The 18802-nt window shown below is 45.7% G+C and overlaps 1 protein-coding gene across 32 annotated transcripts in view; it reads right to left on the bottom strand.

Annotated features, from left to right (window-relative positions):
* Nucleotides 1-18802, bottom strand: part of CAMK2B (calcium/calmodulin dependent protein kinase II beta) — an 866219-nt gene that overhangs the window by 307567 nt on the left and 539850 nt on the right. For all 32 annotated transcript variants that reach the window (XM_078666806.1, XM_078666785.1, XM_078666796.1 and 29 more), the window contains exons 9-10: nucleotides 4975-5069; nucleotides 4418-4540 (exon numbers count right to left, since the gene is read on the bottom strand). In XM_078666806.1, coding sequence (XP_078522932.1) covers nucleotides 4418-4540; nucleotides 4975-5069 — 218 coding nt within the window. The remainder of the gene's footprint in view (nucleotides 1-4417; nucleotides 4541-4974; nucleotides 5070-18802) is intronic.

Below are 18802 nucleotides of genomic sequence, written 5' to 3'. Positions count from 1 at the left end.
AGATTAACATCTAGATGTATAGAAACCAGTTGAGATGACTGGATTCAAGTACTTGGGGGTTAATGTAACCAATCAAGCGCAGACCTTTTATCTAATGAACTTGGCCCTTCAAGTGGACAGATTCTGTAGGGATGCTCACCACTGGCGGTAACTCCTGCTCTCATTGATGGGCAGAGCGGTCATATTTCAAATGACTCTCCTGTGTCTGATATATATTTTGCAAAACACGCCGTTAACAATTGCACCAGCCTTTTTCCAGAAGGTAAAAACCGAACTGCGACAATTATTGTGGAATGGCGGTACTTTTCGCACAGCCATGCAAAAGTTACAGGGAGTGGTTTACAAAGGTGGGATGACTGTGCCGGATGTCAAGAAGTAGTACTTGGCTGCCAAGTTGGTTACAGTGAATGACTGGGCATTTGGAGACCGAGCGGAGCCAGCATATAGAGTAGACAGAATGGCAATGGGTGACGGGGGATTACACCCCCCCCATTGTACCATAGGAAGAGGGAACGTAGTCTGCCTTTTCATACTGAAACAGTGGTGATAGCTTGGAGAGCGGCCACAGGATGTCTGGGGTTGGAGAAAAGGCTGACTGAGATGACTCCACTTTGGGATAGCGACCTTCTTCAGGGAGTGGGAGAGTTCCAGGGCTTTCGTAAATGGGTACTAATATGACTGGAAATATTAGGAGACATATGGAGGGGACAGGTCTACATCTCCTTTATACCTACAGTTGGACACCCTCTCGGGGGCCTACTTATGTTCTCTGGTCCAGACATATCATCCGACTCGTTTGCTTAGATCCTCTTCCCAAGCCAACTTTTCAGTCCCAAGATTTAAATTAGCACGCATGAGAGGACACTCTTTTTCTTATCTGGCCCCTGTGCTATGGAATTCACTCCCATGTCTGCTTCGGGATGAAACCAACCACAAAAGCTTTCGTAAAAACCTTAAGACCTGGTTGTTTAATCAGTAAATCTTGTCTTTCTGTTGCAATTGTCCTTGGCGCCGGGAAACCTCCGGGTAGCTGCGTGCCCTATAAATTTAATTTAATAACATACGGGAGGGTGAAGTGATAGTTGAGGCAGCCCCGTTAGAAGACCAACTCCCGACAGACACTTTAACCGACAAGGCGATCTCAGTAATACATAAACAATTGATAAACAAAGTGCCAGATCCACTGGGGCCACTGAAGGCAGCTTGGGTGAAGGATCTTGGACCATTAGATGAGGATTGGCTGGAGGCCTTGCAGGGTCCGAGGGAGGCAGCCATAAGGTCGCGCTTCCGACTAATCCAACTGAAGATTTTACATAGAACATTACTCAAGCCCACTACAATATTGCTTGGGAAGAGCTGAGAACACATTGTGTCAGCGGGGATGTGGCCAAGAAGGGACCTTTTACCACCTGCTATTGGACTGTCCATTGATTCATAAATATTGGACAGAAGTCGTGAGGATCACGACAGAAGTGGTTGGGTTGCAGGTCTCACTGGAAGCTAAATGGCTTTTGCAGCTGATCTCTTCAGCGGAGACCTGGCCGAAATATATTTTTTAAATATGGTTGGCGTTCGCTGTGGTAGTAGCCAAGCGCAATATAGCATGGAGCCGGAGGAAGCTTCTCTCCCGAGTGTGGCTGACTGGAAGGTAGACCGAGATTGGTGCTGGCAAGCCGAGCATGCAATTAATTTGAGTAGTGGACGCCCACATAAACGAGAGAAGGTATGGGCGTATTGGCAGGAATACCGGGGGTTGTAGACCGGGTCAGTTATATAGTGAGAAGAAAAGAGTATCACTGGGTTAGCTAGGATGTTCGAAAGTGATTGTTAATTTGACTATTGTCTACTCTGATGAATGGGTTAATGATGTACTGTACAATATGATCTCACTGAATTGTTGCCTGAGCATGGATAAATAAAACGTTTTTTTTAAAAAATCAATCTGTGAAGCTGGGTATCAAAGCTCACTTCCAATAACACGGCCGTCTGCGTCTGTTTTAACCCAGGGCTACTGAAAATTGAAAAAGTTGTGAAGAAATATTAGGATGTCTCAGTCTCAAAGAACGATGTTCTGCTGGAAGCTGGCAAAAAATGATGGAATTGATTAGATGCTGTTTGTGCTTTTGTCTGACTATTTTTTACTTCAAATGCCAACCCATGTTAGGCATGAGGAGAATAAGTGATTCGCCCAGAATCACAGAATGTTAAGCGTCCCTGTCGAGACTCGAAACCTGTTCGCTATGTTCAAGGTTGACTGCTCCCTTTTCTACAAAATGTAACAGTTCCCACTCACCTCTACAGAGATCAACATTAAGTGTCATTGGTTAAGTAACAAGTAGTGTTTTTACAAAAACACATTAAGAAGAGAGATACTCTTGAAGATCTAACTCTCCTTTGTTGTTGGAATCCAAGATCCCAATGACTTCAGGCTGACAAAGTGTCAAAGACTCAAACACAACAGTGCTTAGAGGAAAAGAGAAACCTGAATTTGTTAGGTTATGTATCAAGTGGGAGGAACCTTGTACTGAGTCAAGTATGGATGTATCATGATCATTTTTCTTATCTATTTTGTCTTATCTTTTCTTGGTGTTTATGTGGATCCGAAGAAAAGGACATGTCTAAGGCAGTTTTGATACCAGTTTGATAACTAATTTCTTCTTGAAAGCCTGGAGCACAGGTATACATGATTCAGTCCTGTTAATCTGGAGGAAATAGGCTGAACTGACGTAATCCCTCTCAATAAAAAGACCTGCCTAAAGGTCTATCACCTTTCTCCCTAGATTTGGCTATTACGCCTGATCTACCTCCAAGCACTATGAGACTGTATAAAGGCATGCAAAATGATCTGTGTGAAAATACTCTAAGATACTGCTGGACCTCTGGACTTTCAAGTGTGTATGCCTGAAGGGTCTCGCTCAGAAAGGAGAGAAGATTTCTGGAATTGTTGTGACCACCTTTACATTCATACATAAAGGCTTTTCCATTATGAAAACCAAGGGGCTTGGTCAATCTTTACTAAGCACATTAATAACCATTACACTTCTAAGTCAAGGAACTTCTTTCGCACTTTCTTTCTTATCTCTAAAAAATGGTTCTCCAAAGACCTCCTCTAAATTACTGCAAATAGGCAGACAACTTCGGATGGTTAGGTTTGTAAACACACCTTATGAGGGTCTGCTGATGAACGCCTTCTGATGCTTGCAAGACATTTTAGGCTACGTGTGTGAAAGGAGCAATGTGAAACTCAAGAGGGAAGCCGAATTTTGCTTCCTGCTGATAGACAGCAAAAAAGAACTGGGCTGCGATGACCAGTCACACAAAGTTAGGTACCAAAGGCAAGGATCAGAAAGCAATTATAGCAATGGGGTTCCACTACTGAAGTTAGTTCTTTTACATAAATATTATTCAGGTCCAACCTGATACTGCAGCCAGCAGGTAAGGTGGAGGAACAGGATACAGAAGCAATTAGATATTTCAAAGAGGTTACTATTGAAGGTCTCATCTTCACAAAACATTGGATACATACTAGTCGGGCAGTGACAACTACCATTAGGTTGGGTTGTTATAGCAGCTAGCATGTTCCAAGGGCTACTGTTTACCTCTCATGCATACGACCTTTTTCGGACAACAAGTGGCACTAGTCAGCTTTCTGTTACGGTTAGTCTTCGGGCTTTATTGTTATTCTGCGCTTCTGGGTGCAAATATTGCACTCTGTAAATACCAATACTACGGGTGTGGTATTACCATACCTTTCTGATTTGTGCACTTAGTTACAGGGGATAATGCAATAATAATGTGATTTCCCTTGTCCAACATGCGAAAAACTTTAAATATTGCCAAGCATGGTGGAGAAATCCACATTCACAAATGAATACACATCTACCAGAAAGCCCTTTCTGAACTCTTAGCAGGTATATAAAGATAAATCTGGTCATAAATATACACCAACGGCCGCATTTACCATTGTTAATAGGGCCCAAAGGTTTTAAGTAAATGCTGTCAATATTTATTTCCAAGTGTATTTTACAATATTGTGTTATTAATGTACTGAATTAAAGTAAGTAATTCTGTTCCTAGTAGTGTCTGGTGTGATCACACAACTATGCATTGTATTTGACTTCATGGTCAGTGCAGTTGTTTCCCCACTGACTCGATTGTTTATAGGATTTCTGATAACTCTGCTAAACAAGAGCCGTGGCAAGATCTAAAATTCTTGCTAATGTTTAAGACTTTTCTTCCCTTGAGAACGGTGGTTCTTTTAATAATGCAGGTCTCATCTACTTTTCACATTGCCATCCGCCCCAATTCTCTGACGGAATGCGTGAGTGAGGGCTGAAATAGAGACTATCTATGCCAGGTAAAATGCCACTTTTATGAGAGATGAGAAATGAGACGATACACTGCTGAGATTACTTACGCAAACCCATGGGTGCTTGAGCGCCTCGTGTGCTGTGATTCGTTTGGCGGGATTTATGGTGAGCATCTGGTTTATAAGGTTTTTGGCTTCAGGTGTGACGGTATCCCACTCTGGGGATGGAAACTGAAGACAGGAAAGTTAACAAGAGACAAGACTGTAAAAAACATTCACAAGCAGGCTGGCAAGTTCAGAGAGTCAGAAAAATTGGCAGGCTCATTTGTTCATTGCTCTCCAATTAATCTTGGGCACAAAACTGCCTGTTGTCACACAGCATGTCTGTCGGAGCTCAGAAGTAAATGAATGCGGCAGCTTCCATACTTTATTAAAGTAATAACTAACATACAACAATAGGGTTCAAATGAACGAAACAAACAAACAAAAAAAAGGTACCATCATAGTGATACCTCAAGCTATTATGCCCAATTTTGTAAATGTGTAATAAGGGCCATAGGTTTTCACAAGGAGAGAACTCCAAACAAAGCTCTGCCGGCTTTCCGGCCTCTCATCAGTTAAGCAAACTTTCCATACCAAGGAATAATTTTTAGTTTATTACTCACATCATAAGCTCCAGCTTTGATCTGTTGGTACAGCTTGTGCTGGTCTTCATCCCAAAAAGGGGGGTACCCAACCAGAAGGATGTAAAGGATCACCCCTAAAAAAAATAAAAGAGGTAAATGATGAGGGGTGGTTTTAAGAAGTAGTCAAGGAAAAAGAAACTGGTGATCAGAGCAAAAGGAAGGTACTACCATAGTAGGCGCAGTATTAACAACATCATAAGTACCACTGTGCAGCATGAAGACAAATATGCTCTATATAGCCAAGTCTGACAATTAAGGCGTTTTAGGAAGGTAATGCTATTTTCCTGTAAGAATATTTCTTGAAATGAGCTTACCCCCTAGATTTATAGGCTGTGACTAACTTTCAGCTGTGAAGCAGCACCCTAGAACAATTTTCTTAAGATGCACACTTCAAGAGAACATTGAAGATACAAATACATTTTTGATTTTCATTACATATAAGGATTGTATACCCATGTTGCTCAGCTCCATGCCACCGACCCTAGTACAATTTTAATGTCAGCAATTGCGCCAATATGTTCCTCAGTTAGAATCTATATAGCTTCCACCCTCCCTAATAGGAGAGATCAGCAAAATGTTCTTCTCCAGCAAAAGTTCACATACTTTGAATATTATAGAGGAACAAATCAATATAAAAGCTCAGGATGATAAATGTATCTATAGAATCGGGGTGCAAACAGTCGTGTTTACAAAACGTAGAATTGGCTTTCCAATTCGTATACATGGAAAAATTCCCACATTAGTACTCTATTCAAAAGGGTTGCAGTGTTCACTTTAACAGGGATATATTCAGCTCTCTATTTGGTCCTTCCATAATAGTCTAATACAGGGGTACTCATAGTACGGCCCGCTGGCGGCCCGGCAAGCCTTCCCTGGCGGCCCGCGGACCTTGCAGACATCATACCAGAGTTTTTATTTTTTAAATTTTTTTAAAGAATGTCTGCAGCAGCGCGAGAGACTGCTGCTCTGTGGGGGTCGGGCGATTATTCCCGCCATAGTCAGAGTGGCGGTGCAGGGGTGCTGAGAGGTGAACCATTTCCCCAGTGAACACTGGCGTAGCTAGTAGGGGGGATGAGGGGGGGGACTGTTTTTAAGGTGGCAAGCGTGCACTAGTGCGCAGCGCAATTGGCTACTAACATCACAGCCAGGGGGGCCCCTGTGAGATACAGCCACATCCTTCTGCCAAAGGCGGGGAGTTTGTTTTTTCGAAGGAACAGGCTATGTCTCCTGGAAGCTGGAACCTTCTTAACATCATGTTTTTTTTAGTTCCAACGATCATGAAGGCCACTGCCAGGAGGCATGCTGGCAACACGTGGTCTGGGTCGTCAGGTGAGAAAAATAAAATCCGGACAATTCATTTCAGCAGAGGGGCAACACGTGAATGCGGTGCCCTGCATGTTCTTTCAGAGCAAGGCTACCCGACTATAACTGCTGTCGGATCACTGGCTGGTAACAAACAGTCACTGTACTGAGGAGAAAGTGCACACGGAGTGAGCGTCAACAGGAGGAAGTTTTTCACGCCTGCCTCAACAGCTCCCACCCAGGTGATCATTTCGCAGCTGCCGGGGCACGGGGCCTAAAGAGATTTTTCCCAATATTTGTCTCAAAGTCCAACATTTTAAGAGAGGTCTGTATTCGACATGCCTGAGTTTTATGTTTATAAAGACACACCTGTTTAAGAATGAGCATGCTACTAGTGATCTGGATATTGTGCGCCAATAATGTACGTCTCGTTTAGCAGCAGAATATCACCTGCATGCAAACATGTGATTTGGGAACGTCTGAACAGGAACATCTGGAAGCAGGAAGAGAGAGAATCATATCTGCCTTCCGACCTGGGCAAATACTTTATTTCACCAGGCCTTCTTCTGTTCATAAGCACATTCAAACTTGTGAGATCTGTATTGTGCGCTGTGCAAACATTTCGAATAAACTGCACTATGATGAATCGCATTTGGCAGAGCAGATGTGTTGCAGTGTAAGACCAATGCTGGCAGCTGTTAAATATTCCCAGTTGCTAAATTAAAGAGGCCAGGTCAAGAGCTTAGCAAGCATGTTCGATTATTGTGAAGGAGAGTTGTGCTGGCAGGATGTTGTTTTCCCTGCAGTCTGTCTGTGTATGAGTCCTGTCAGCCCCCACCTTCTCAGGCGCCTGAGGGAGACAGAGACAGAGAGACAGCGGGAGAGAGGGAGAGAAAGGGAGGGGGAGAAAGGGAGAGAGAGAGAGGGAGAAAGAGAGGGAGAGGGAGAGAGAGAGGGAGAAAGAGAGGGAGGGAAACAGAGAGAGAGAGAGAGAGAGAGAGAGAGAGAGAGAGATGTGTGTATGCCGGGTCTGGTGGCTCAGTGGACGAAGGCGTCCGCTGCAGGGACCTGTGATCAACCTCATGGTCACTGTTTTTTTTTGTTGCTCTAGCCCCGCCCCCTTTACCACTGACCCCGCCCCCACCGGTGCGGCCCTCAGACACAAACCACTCTGTAAATTTGGCCCACGAGAGAAAGTTTGTGAGTACCCATGGTCTAATACAACAATACTCTACCCAAGAACTGTCGAAAAGCCCCATACAAGATATCCAATTACAACTCAGATATGTTTTAATAATGAAAACAGGATTAGGAGATACCAGCATGTTTACATGAAATGGCCACAAGATTATTGAGGGATGAATGTGCCAAATAATATTTCCTTATTACCAGTAGTGTTATAAATTCATTCTTGTTCCTGACTCAGTAGAGCAGGCTTGGGGCACTCCCAAATTATAACATTTATTACATCGCATTGGAGGTTCCATTTAGGCCCCATTTTCAATGTTCTTACTGTTCCTGAACAGACTGGGATAACAGCTACCTTCCAACCATGCTACTTTATGAAATCTAAATGCATTTTGGGTGAAGATTATCACTTTTATGTCCAAAAAGGTACACCTATAGCTCTGGACAAAAAATGTTCACCAAAATAAGAGAACTTTGCCTTTTTGGGTCTCACCTAAACAGTACATCCATGCAAGTCTATTGTTCTTAATAAAAAAATACATTAAAAGCGGGGTGCTTAGAAGAGCCTGCCTGTTTTTTTGTTTTTTTTTACCACTGGTTGGCACCAATGTCACTCTTTTTTTCTTGGTTCTCATTGAGCAAGTGGGTCCTGGGTTGACCTTCTCTTGTGTGATTCCCCTTTGATGGAGAATGGACGAAGTACTGGTTAATTTCTTCATAAGTGCCCCCACTCCGATATGCATTCTTTTTTCTTCTATTGTTGCTTTCAATATCGTCATTGGTGCTTGCCAACTGTTATACATTGCCCCAACCCCTCTTCAGTGGAGTGAAGATGTACCAGCAATGAAAAGAACCCCATGGTGCTTAGGTAATGCAGTTGTGTGACTACTGCTGCGCTTGGGTATACAGTTTGCACAGCTTGCACTAACGGTTCCTTCCAACTGCTTGCACTAACAGCTCTCTTCACTCAAACCACAACCCACAGACATGATCCTGCAGCCTCTTATCGAGACTCAAATATTTGCTATGCCTGTAGCATAGTTTGTGATGAACAGCATCTCAATTGTTGAGAAAAACTCATTCTTGTATTCAGACTATAGCTACAATGTTCTCCCACTGGTAGTTAACAATATTGCGAATTGGGCTTGTAGTTCCTTTTTTGACATACCCAGTGCTTTAAATGGGCCTGTCTTGTACGGAGTACCTGGACTGCTTTGAAAGGACGAGTATTTGCACTTCTCAGCACTGCTCCAATGCTTTTAATGAAAGAGTACTGGCACTTCTCAGGAGCAAACAGGTACTCCAAGGAGTGAGTACCTGCACTTCTACATCTCCATTTAAAGTACTGGACATACCCTCCTACCAAACGCCGATATTATACTCAACATTAATTCACTGCACGTTATTTTACTTCTCCCTTTGCAGCTGTTTTAGCTGAAGCTAGTCTGGGCAAGACTTTTTTTGTGTGTCTGTTTTATAGTTAAAATAATTATACATTCCAAACTTGAATGACAGTTTCTAACAGCTATGTGATTAACATTGCTGCCTGTGACGATTGGGAGACAGGAGGCAAAGGAGGATTTGGGGGGCAGCCGACTATAGGGAGGTCTGCCATCTGGGTAAATTGTGAAAGTGGCACAGTCCAATAACTGCCATTTTGTTTTGGGCTAAATTTGTAGTCCAATATAAGAAGATTATATAAGGGATTAAATGTGGCTACCTGCCACCATTTCAGGTTCAGGTGACCTGGAGGCTGTTAATGGGAAGAGATTAAGATTAAGCGTTTTTTCAGAGAGTTATGGTTTTTCGATAATTGGGTGTTTGTTCAGCTGTATGTACTGGCATATCGTAAATAATAGGTCTGAGGCAGAGCTCAAAGTATCTGAGATGTGGCTTCTTAAAGAGGCTGGGCGCCTCGACCTCGTGGTTGGAGGTAAGGGGGCGGTGTCCTCTGCCTGCCCAGCGCACCAGTTTTCAGCGCGTGTGACCGAAGTGGTGATGGCATGTTCTCCATTGCAAAAGTGGAGGGTGGCGTCGTCATCTTCAGTGAGGGTGAGTGCAAGATGCCGCTCTGTGCCCAGTGGATAGGGTCGTTGGAGGGGCTAAGCTGGCCTCCCACAATGCCGCACGTGGCCCTACCACTGCCAGTTATGTACAAGCTGGCAGGTAAAATATGGGTGCGGGCCACAGTTGGGGAGTTAAGGTGGACTGACGAGGTGTCAAAGTGTTGGACTATTAAAAGGAAGGTAAGGTGTGGGATGATGAAACAAAAAGTGAAGGGGGGGTGTTCAACTAATATCCTGCCTGGTGTGCTACAGGCAAACACCGAGCAGCCGTGTAGGGAGTCTGTGGTGCTGCGGTCCCTGAAGAGGTGGCAAGCAGCAGTATGAGAACAGTCCTCTGAGCCAGGCAAGGGACTGGACACTTAAAATACGCCCAGTCATGGAGTCCCATCCCTTTAAAATATGATTATCTCATTCATAGTGGGGGAGATTCTGTAGGTTGGCCAAGGACACCCCAATGACCATGCTAGAGAAGAAAACGAGTTACTTACCTGTAACTACGGTTATCCAGTATTGGTATCTTTCATAGATTCACATGCCTGAATCATTCCCCGTCGTCGAGGCGGGAGTCCCACGGTAAATTATATACAATAGCAGTGCCTAAAAATTTCTTGTAGTAGGCTGGAAAAGCCCAAAGGCCTAACTAGGCCTCAAAACTTAGCAGCCTATCTACATCATTATGTAAAAAGACCTGAAATAGTAGCCTTAGCCAATCAGCTGACCTCACCCTCTAGAACCTTCCCAGCTCAGGCAGTTCTCCTCAGATTTTCCCAGCACAAGTGAGAATGAGTATCCATAGAAAGAACTGCCCTACCGGGGAGGAGGGTGGGTGCATGTGAATCTATGAAAGATACCAATACTGGATAACCGTAGTTACAGGTAAGTAACTCGTTTTCTTATCCAGTATTAGGGTATCTTTCATAGATTCACATGCCTGAATCAGAATAGCAAGCAGTAACATCATGTCTGTCGATAGAGGAAGGTGGGAGACAAAGAAAACATATATCTATCCCCACTCAACCAGGAAGGTAATAGAGTACAAACTTGTTAACATAATATATGCATCAACACCTTCAAAAACATGACTGATAGGACAGCATTATAAATACTTAAACTTTAAAAGAAGAATAAAAAGACTATAAGCTATCCAACCTTAGTGAAGAAGATGCTGCAGCACCGCATCACCAACAGCTGTGTCATCCTGGACCGCCGACTGCAGACAGTAATGTTCGGTAAAAGTGTGTACACTTTTCCAAGTAGCAGCTCGGCAAATGTTCTCCAGCGTCACTCCAGCGAAAAGGGCCGTAGACGCCGACATTGTTCTTGTGGAATGAGCTTTGACCTTCCTTGATAAAGGTCTGTTGGCCTTGTCATGACAGAAAGTAATTGTAGAAGACAACCACCTGGCAATAGTTGCTTTTGTGACAGCTTGACCCAAGGTGGCCTTCCCATAGGCAACAAAAAGTTGTTTAGATTTGCGGATGTCCTTTGTCTTCTGAAGATAAAACTTCAGACACCTTTTCACATCCAGAGAATGTAAAACCCTCTCTGCAGGAGTTTTTGGATCCGGGAAAAAGGTTCTGAGTTTGACCGGTTGATTAATGTGGAATTGAGTTGGTACTTTAGGAATGAATTTTGGATTGGTCCTAAGCGTAACAAAGTCCTTAGAGAATTGCAGAAAGGGGTGAGTAATAGTGAAGGCCTGTATTTCACGAACTCTGCGAGCTGAAGTAAGAGCCAACAAGATTGCCACTTTCCAAGTCAGAAACTTTAATTCTGCTCTATGAATCGGTTCAAAAGGCCTTTTTAGAAGTTGGGAAAGAACAACATTAAGATCCCATTCCGGAGGAGGAGGACGAACTGGCGGAAAAGCTCGGAATAGCCCTTTAAGGAATTGCTTGACCAAAGAGGATGAACATAAGGATGGTTTGTTGGAACTCTTCCTGAATCTGGATATTGCTGCCAGATGCACTTTAATAGAAGAAAAAGCTAGACCTGCCTTAGCCAACTACAGTAGGTATGGAAGGATGGCTTCAGGAGGAGCCTGAAGTGGATGAACCTCATTATCTCCACACCATGAACAGAATCTCTTCCACTTGAAACGATATGTTTTGATGGTACTCTGCGCACGTGCTTGCGACAATATCTCCCTGCAGTCCGAGGAGATGTTCAGGTCCTTGAACTCTAGGAACTCAGGAGCCAAGCGTGCAAGTGCAGCGATTGAGGATCCGGATGATGGATTTGACCTCCCTCCCTTGTCAACATCGACACTGTCGGTTTGAGACGAAACGGAGGTTGTTGAGACAACAGAAGGAGCTCCTGAAACCAAACTTGCCTTGGCCAACGTGGAGCAATGAGGATGAGAGTGCAGTGTTCCCTCTTCATCTTTTGCAGCACCTTCGGAATGAGCGGAATCGGAGGAAAGGCGTACGCAAACATTCCGGTCCATCTCATCAGGAGGGCATTTCCTCTTGACCCCCGTTCTGGGAACCTGGTGGCATAAAACAGGCATTTGCTGTTTTGCTGCGTGGCAAACAAATCCAGCGTCGGCTTCCCCCAGAACCGAAAGATCCTCTCTAGTTGATGGTGCTCGAGTTCCCATTCGTGACAGCCCACGAACGTTCTGCTGAGACTGTCTGCTAGAGAGTTGCAAACTCCTTGTACATGCTCTGCTTTGAGGGATATGCCGTGAGTCAGGGCCCAATCCCATATCTCCTGCGCTTGCAGTGATAGGGTAAGAGATTTTGTTCCTCCCTGTTTGTTTATGTAGAACATGCTGGTGGTATTGTCCGTACGCACCAGCACGGACGAATTCACAATCCTTGGCAGAAAGGCTTGTAGGGAAAGAAAAATGGCCCTTAGTTCCAAGCTGTTGATGTGCATCTGTTGGTACGGACGAGACCATCTTCCCTGGATCTGAAGGTCCTGAAGGTGACCCCCCCAACCTTCCATGGACGCATCCGTAGTCAGGGTGAACTCCGAAATTTCTTGGAGAAAGGTGAGGCCCGGCGACAAGTTGTGTGCCTTTGACCACCAAAGAAGAGCATGTTTCATTTTGGCAGTGACCTTGATGCGGTCGTCGAATGATCCCTTGACTTGCTTCCACTGACGAAGTAACTCTTCTTGCAACGGTCTCATTCTGAGTCTCGCCATAGGAATGAGGTTGATCGCAGATGAGCACATCCCTAGAAGGGAAGCATATATCCGAACTGAAAGTGACCTTCTTGCGGATATCTGTTTTGCTAGTTTTACGAGTTTGTTTTGTCGCTCCTGTGTCAGGTATGCTTTGCACTGGCATGTGTCCAAGATTGCACCCAGAAATGTCAATTGTTGACGAGGTTGGAGCTGAGATTTCTTTGAATTGAGGGTCAGTCCTAGATTCGAGAAGAGAGAAAGCGTACTGTTGACCGCTTCCATTGCCGAGTTTTTGGTTGGACCTTTTAACAGCCAGTCGTCGAGGTATGGGAAAACTTGCATTCCCTGGGACCTCAACATTGCTGCCACTGGAGCCAGGCATTTTGTAAAGATTCTGGGGGCCGATTTGAGGCCGATTGGAAGCACTTTGAACTGGAAATGGACGCCAGCCACTTGGAACCTTAGGAATTTGCGGTGGTTCGGGTGAATAGGGATGTGGAAATAGGCGTCTTGTAGATCCAGAGAAGCCATAAAGTCCCCTTCGTTGAGACAATTCAGAATGTCCTTCAACGTTACCATGCGGAAACTCTGTTTCCTTAGATATTTGTTGAGGTTGCGCAGATCTAATATTGGACGCCACTCTTCCGAATTTTTCTCCACGAGGAAGAAGCGAGAATAAAACCCCCTCCCTTTTTGAGAAGGAGGGACTCTTTCTATCGCATTCTTGTGTTGCATCTTTAAGGCTTCTTTGAAGAGTAAGTGAAGACGAGGGGGAGGGGGACCCCTGGGCGGCGTTGTCGGAGGCTTCTGCAAAAACTCCAAAGTGTGTCCCTTGCTGACCAAATCCAGGACCCACTGATCTGAAGTTATCTTCCGCCATTGGTGGTAAAAGGCGGAAATTTTGGCGCCCGCGGGAAGGGAAAGGTGAGTGGCTGACATCCGGCAAAGCTCATTGGCGCTTGTTGGAATCTCGGCCTTGATTGCCTGAGCGTCGTTTCCCTCTTGCCGAAAGAAAGAACCAGAGGCAGGCTGCCTGTAAGAAGATAGGTAGTAGGGCTTGTTGTAGTTATATTGATACTGGCGATTTTGTTGGTTGGAATAATTGCCTCTGGATGAGTAACCACGGCCTCTTGCTCCTCTAAAGGATCCCCTCTTGTATTGCAGGGTTCCAAGAGATTTAGCTGTATCGGTATCAGTTTTAATAGCCAGTAAAGCATCATCAATGTGCTTCCCAAACAATGACTCACCATCGAATGCCATGTCCAAGATTTTGGTTTGGACCTCAGGCCTGAAAGTGGTAGCCTTGAGCCAACCTTGACGCCGAAGCACAGCTGCTCCAGCCAATTGTCTAAAATTGGTGTTAGAAATGTCCAGGGCGCAATCAATAATTTCTGAGGCCGCCCTTTCACCCTCTTGTACAATTCTGCGCACCTCCATCTGATGATCTTCAGAGATCATTTCCAGATATTCCGTGAGCTCAGACCACATTTGTCTATCATAACGAGCTAGAATAGCTAATGAATTAGCAGCCTTAATGGAGGCTGCTGCATTTGCTGAAAACTTCTTTCCAATTGCATCAAGCCTTCTTCCCTCCTTGTCAGGTGGCGTTGAAATGGGAGCAGAAGGATTTTTGGATTTTTGCTGCGCAGCCTGAGATATTACAGAATCAGGTCGAGGGTGACCTATTAAACAAGCAGGAGTATCAGATGGTGCTCAATACTTTTTGTCTATCCTTGGCAGGACTGCAGGAATCGAAGCGGGAGTTTATTATGTTGAGGCCTTCCTTCCAGATATAATCAATAATAGGAATGGCCCTGACCACTCTCCGATATCCCTCTTTAAAGTCATGTAAAAAACAGTCCGACTGTTCAACTGTGACAGCTAACTCAAATCGATTAGCAGCTCTCTGCATAATATTGTGGAAACCACCAATATCTTCAGGTGGAGAATCTGAAGGGCGGGGAGGAGGTGGAGAAGGCATAGGGATGACATAATCCTCCCAAGGATCCACAGGTGTTTTATCCGGTAACTCTCCCTCTTCCCTGCTTTCTTCATCATCATTGGAAGAACTGTCGTCAATTTGAGGAACTGGTGCAGTATTTTGCTGTGGCGACAATGAAGCTCTTGGTGACGGAGGTCTTGGCACAGGAACTGGAACAGGTGACCCAGCAGGCGCACCCTGATTGGATGGAAATCTCTGGCGATAATCTGCCAACATAGCCTGCAAATCCTGTATTAAGGAGGTTGGTAAATGCGTAGTGTCCTCAGACTGAGAAGGTCTAGTATGAGGTGACTGATATGGCGTGGAATAAACATCATGTGTATAATGATCATGAACTTCCTCTTCATCATCCTCCTGAAATTTAATATTTAATTGAGAAGGGTGACGGGCAATCCCAAAAGGACCATCATCCTCTTCCCCTTCATCTGACTCCTCTTCCATGTATGTCTCCAAAATGTGCGATGGCAAGAGTGGAGAAATATGTGAATAATCCTGCCTTTGATACGTTTTCATCTGAAAATGAGTGAATTGTATCTTTGCTGGAGGGGAACCGTGTATCCGATGAGCAGATGTCAGAGCGGAAGCCCCGGTTACCGGGATCTCCGTCGACGGTCCTGTCAATGAAAAAGATCTTGCCGTCGACGAGGTCGTGAATGGTATCTTCGTCGACGAACCCCTCGTCGTCGGGGCCGTCGATGGTATCTTCGTCGACGGGTCCCTCGTCGTCAGGACCGTCGGTGATGTCTTCGTCGACGGGTCGCTCGTCGTCGGGACCGTCGATGGTATCTTCGTCGACGAGTCCTTCGTCGTCGGGACCGTCGATGGTGTCTTCGTCGACGAGGCCTTCGTCGTCTGGGCCGTCGATGGTGTCTTCGTCGACGAGGCCTTCGTCGACGGGTCCGCCGTTGGTGTCTTCGTCGACGATTTCTTCGTCGACGAAGACACCATCGACGGCCCAGACGACGAAGGCCTCGTCGACGAAGACACCATCCCGTTTCTTTCTCTCAGGAGAAGCACTTTCTTTGGATCTAGCTCTCTTGCTGGAGGTAGAGGCTTTGTCCTCATCATCATTGGAAGAAGACTTCAACCACAAAAGAACCCTTGCCTCCCTATCCCTGATAGTTTTCTGAGGGAAGGTACGGCAAATTCGACAGTCCTTCACAACATGTGAAGGGTGCAGGCAATAAATGCAGTCAGAGTGCTGGTCATCAACATGGACTCTCTTCTTGAAGCAGGTCCCACAAGCTTTGAAAAGAGCCTTCTTTTCAGACATTTTAAGGAATAAAGATAAAAAAACTGAGTAGGCACTCAGGGAGACTCCCTTACACACGAAGTGCGGTGAAAATCTGAGGAGAACTGCCTGAGCTGGGAAGGTTCTAGAGGGTGAGGTCAGCTGATTGGCTAAGGCTACTATTTCAGGTCTTTTTACATAATGATGTAGATAGGCTGCTAAGTTTTGAGGCCTAGTTAGACCTTTGGGCTTTTCCAGCCTACTACAAGAATTATTTAGGCACTGCTATTGTATATAATTTACCGTGGGACTCCCGCCTCGACGACGGGGAATGATTCAGGCATGTGAATCTATGAAAGATACCCTAATACTGGATAAGTTGTGGTCTGTAGGCAAGCAGGATGGTACAACTGGTGGCAGGGTCTCTCGTGCAGTTGACTTGGAGAGCTTACGGTCAGGTATGGAGGATATTCTTAGCCTCAGCAGAGTAGGGAGAAGGGTTGAAAGAGGGCAGAGGATAGGATTCAGTTAATGTTGGATTCAATTGAAAAGGGCCTATCACGGGTGAAAATTACAAGAAAACTGGCAGGAGCAGCATTCATGCAGACATTGTTGTTCGGCTAAGCCCCATCGGCGGGGGAATCGGTCAGCAGGATGCTGGAAGGTTGGGTGCAAGAAAAGGGGAGTGTAAGCAGGACCAGGAGGCCGAAAATATGGAATTTGCTTTGCAATGTTCTGCAACAGTTGCCGAAGGTGCACAGGGATGTGGCGGAGATATTCTTATTTTATTCCCTTATGTTGTGGATGTTTTCTGGCACGTTCCAGGTGTCAGAATTATGAGGAGGTAGGGGTTAGGGAGGAGTACTGTGGTTAGATGATTTAAGGTGGGTGGGTAGATGGGAGATTTAGCTCCGTAGTTCCTAAACAGATCAAAGAGTACAGGGCAAGAGCATAGTATTGCATGCTGTAGATTCACAAGGGCAATGTCCGGTGGTGTGGGGTGAGCGATGAGCTGCCTGTGGAGTTGCTTCAGGCATGTCTGTGAAGAAGGCTACGGCGTTACAGGTGATGTCTGTGTTACACAAATTACTGGAGGTATTAGGCTTGCCCCGGCTGATTATGGCATGCATTCCTTCCACACTGGTACGGCATAGGAGGCAGGGAGGGAAGGCTGGGCACGCAAAGACATCTTGCACTTGGGGCAATGGTCCTTTGACTCATACAGGTGCTACTACTGTTTTGTTTCCTTTCAGGTTGAGTGGAGGTTCCAGCGGCAGAGGACAAGGCCATCTGGGCCTCACGGACCCGGTGAAGAGGGTAGGACGTGAGGACCCGGTGAAGAGGGTAGGTCGTGAGGACGCACATAAGGCAGCTAAACTCCCAACACACAGGAGCAAGGTGTTTACCACCGGGTACTGATGAAGCCTCGATTCTTTATAATTTAGGTAGATCCAGATTATCACAGGTACATCCACACACAAGGAATTGAGTATTCTCTTTGGCTTTGATGTTAGGCCATCGACTTTAAAGTGTAGATAGTTCTTGTTTTTCTCTTTCCTGGTCCTGAAGAATCGCAAGTTACTTAACACAACGCGAGAAAAATGTTGATCTCCACTACTTAGCAACGGACACACTAATAGGATTACATCCTCATGAGTGCCGTGCTCACTGTTTTTAATTAGGGCAGGAGACCCCCAGAATAAAATAATCAACGCAAGGTACTCCCAGCCTTATCTTATTTCACCTACACATTTCTGGCCCCGCACCTCACCACACGGCAGTTGGATAAAAGATCTCCGATAAAGTGCCCCTTTTTAGGTGAGCCCGTTGGGTATTGCACCGCCGACCCAATGTGAGCAGACCATATGATGAAGCATGACACCTGAGAGGGTGTGTGAGGGCATTAAAATCCAACAAATGGATTCCCAACTATAGAACTTACTTGAACCAAGTGGGTCCTTGCCTTCCGTTTTGACTCCCCCTATTCCTTTCTTCTCCCTGTTTGAGGAACAGCATAACACCACTTGGTTGACATCTGGGTGGTGGGCCATTCTTTCATCAAGTGGGCTGAGTTTCTAGCTCATCAGAGAGGATTGGGGGCAATTTAGGTTTCAATATACCTTTGTTCCCAATTATTTGTAAAGGTAAAGGAGGCAGGTGTTGGAGGGGTTGTTGCTATGCTTGAACGGGATGCTAGAGAGCTAGGTGCCTGAATTTGCGGATTATTCAATCAATCAATCAATCAATAATCCTTTATTCGGCATTTAAAAAACACCATAAAAGTACATGTTAATACAGTTAAAAAACAGTTAAAATACTATTCATGAATATCACTTGCCCAAACCAAAAGCCATTAAAAACAGATAACGGAGAGTTCAATCATAACAGCCCTCGGGGCATGGCCAACGACGTGCACCTCCGTAGCTCCTGGCGAGCTGCTTTAATCTGACGTTTAACTCCTGCCCAAAAGTCCAGTTTTTTACACTAAAAGGACTGTGGCGGACACGACGCACACTGGGGTCCAAAATCAAAGCCTACCGCAGTCAGAACCTGGAGTAACAAGGCTCGGGAGTCGACGCCAGCCCGGGCGCCTGGCCCAAGATGGTGACGGGGCTCTGAGACGGAGAAGTAGGCCAGGAGCGGGGAGGGCTGCCGCGTAGCAGAGGCAGCAGGAGGCCGGAGTCGCCGACCGAAGCCCAACACCCAACAGTGCGTGGCCCGGGAAAGAAGTAAGGATGGGAAGGGCATCGAAAACGGACCCGGGGTACCCACTGAAGCAGGGGACGCCAGAGGCGGGGAGGCCCACACTGCGAACCGTCACCCGGCCCTGGGGAGGAGGAGAGGGTGCTCTGGGGCCCGGAGACGGGCCCTGGGAGACGCGGCGCA

The sequence above is a fragment of the Lissotriton helveticus genome, chromosome 11 (assembly GCF_964261635.1).
Source record: "Lissotriton helveticus chromosome 11, aLisHel1.1, whole genome shotgun sequence".
In the NCBI taxonomy this organism is placed as follows: Eukaryota; Metazoa; Chordata; class Amphibia; order Caudata; family Salamandridae; genus Lissotriton; species Lissotriton helveticus.
The sequence above is the reverse complement of the archived record's forward strand: the minus strand, read 5'-3'. Positions and strand labels throughout refer to the sequence as shown.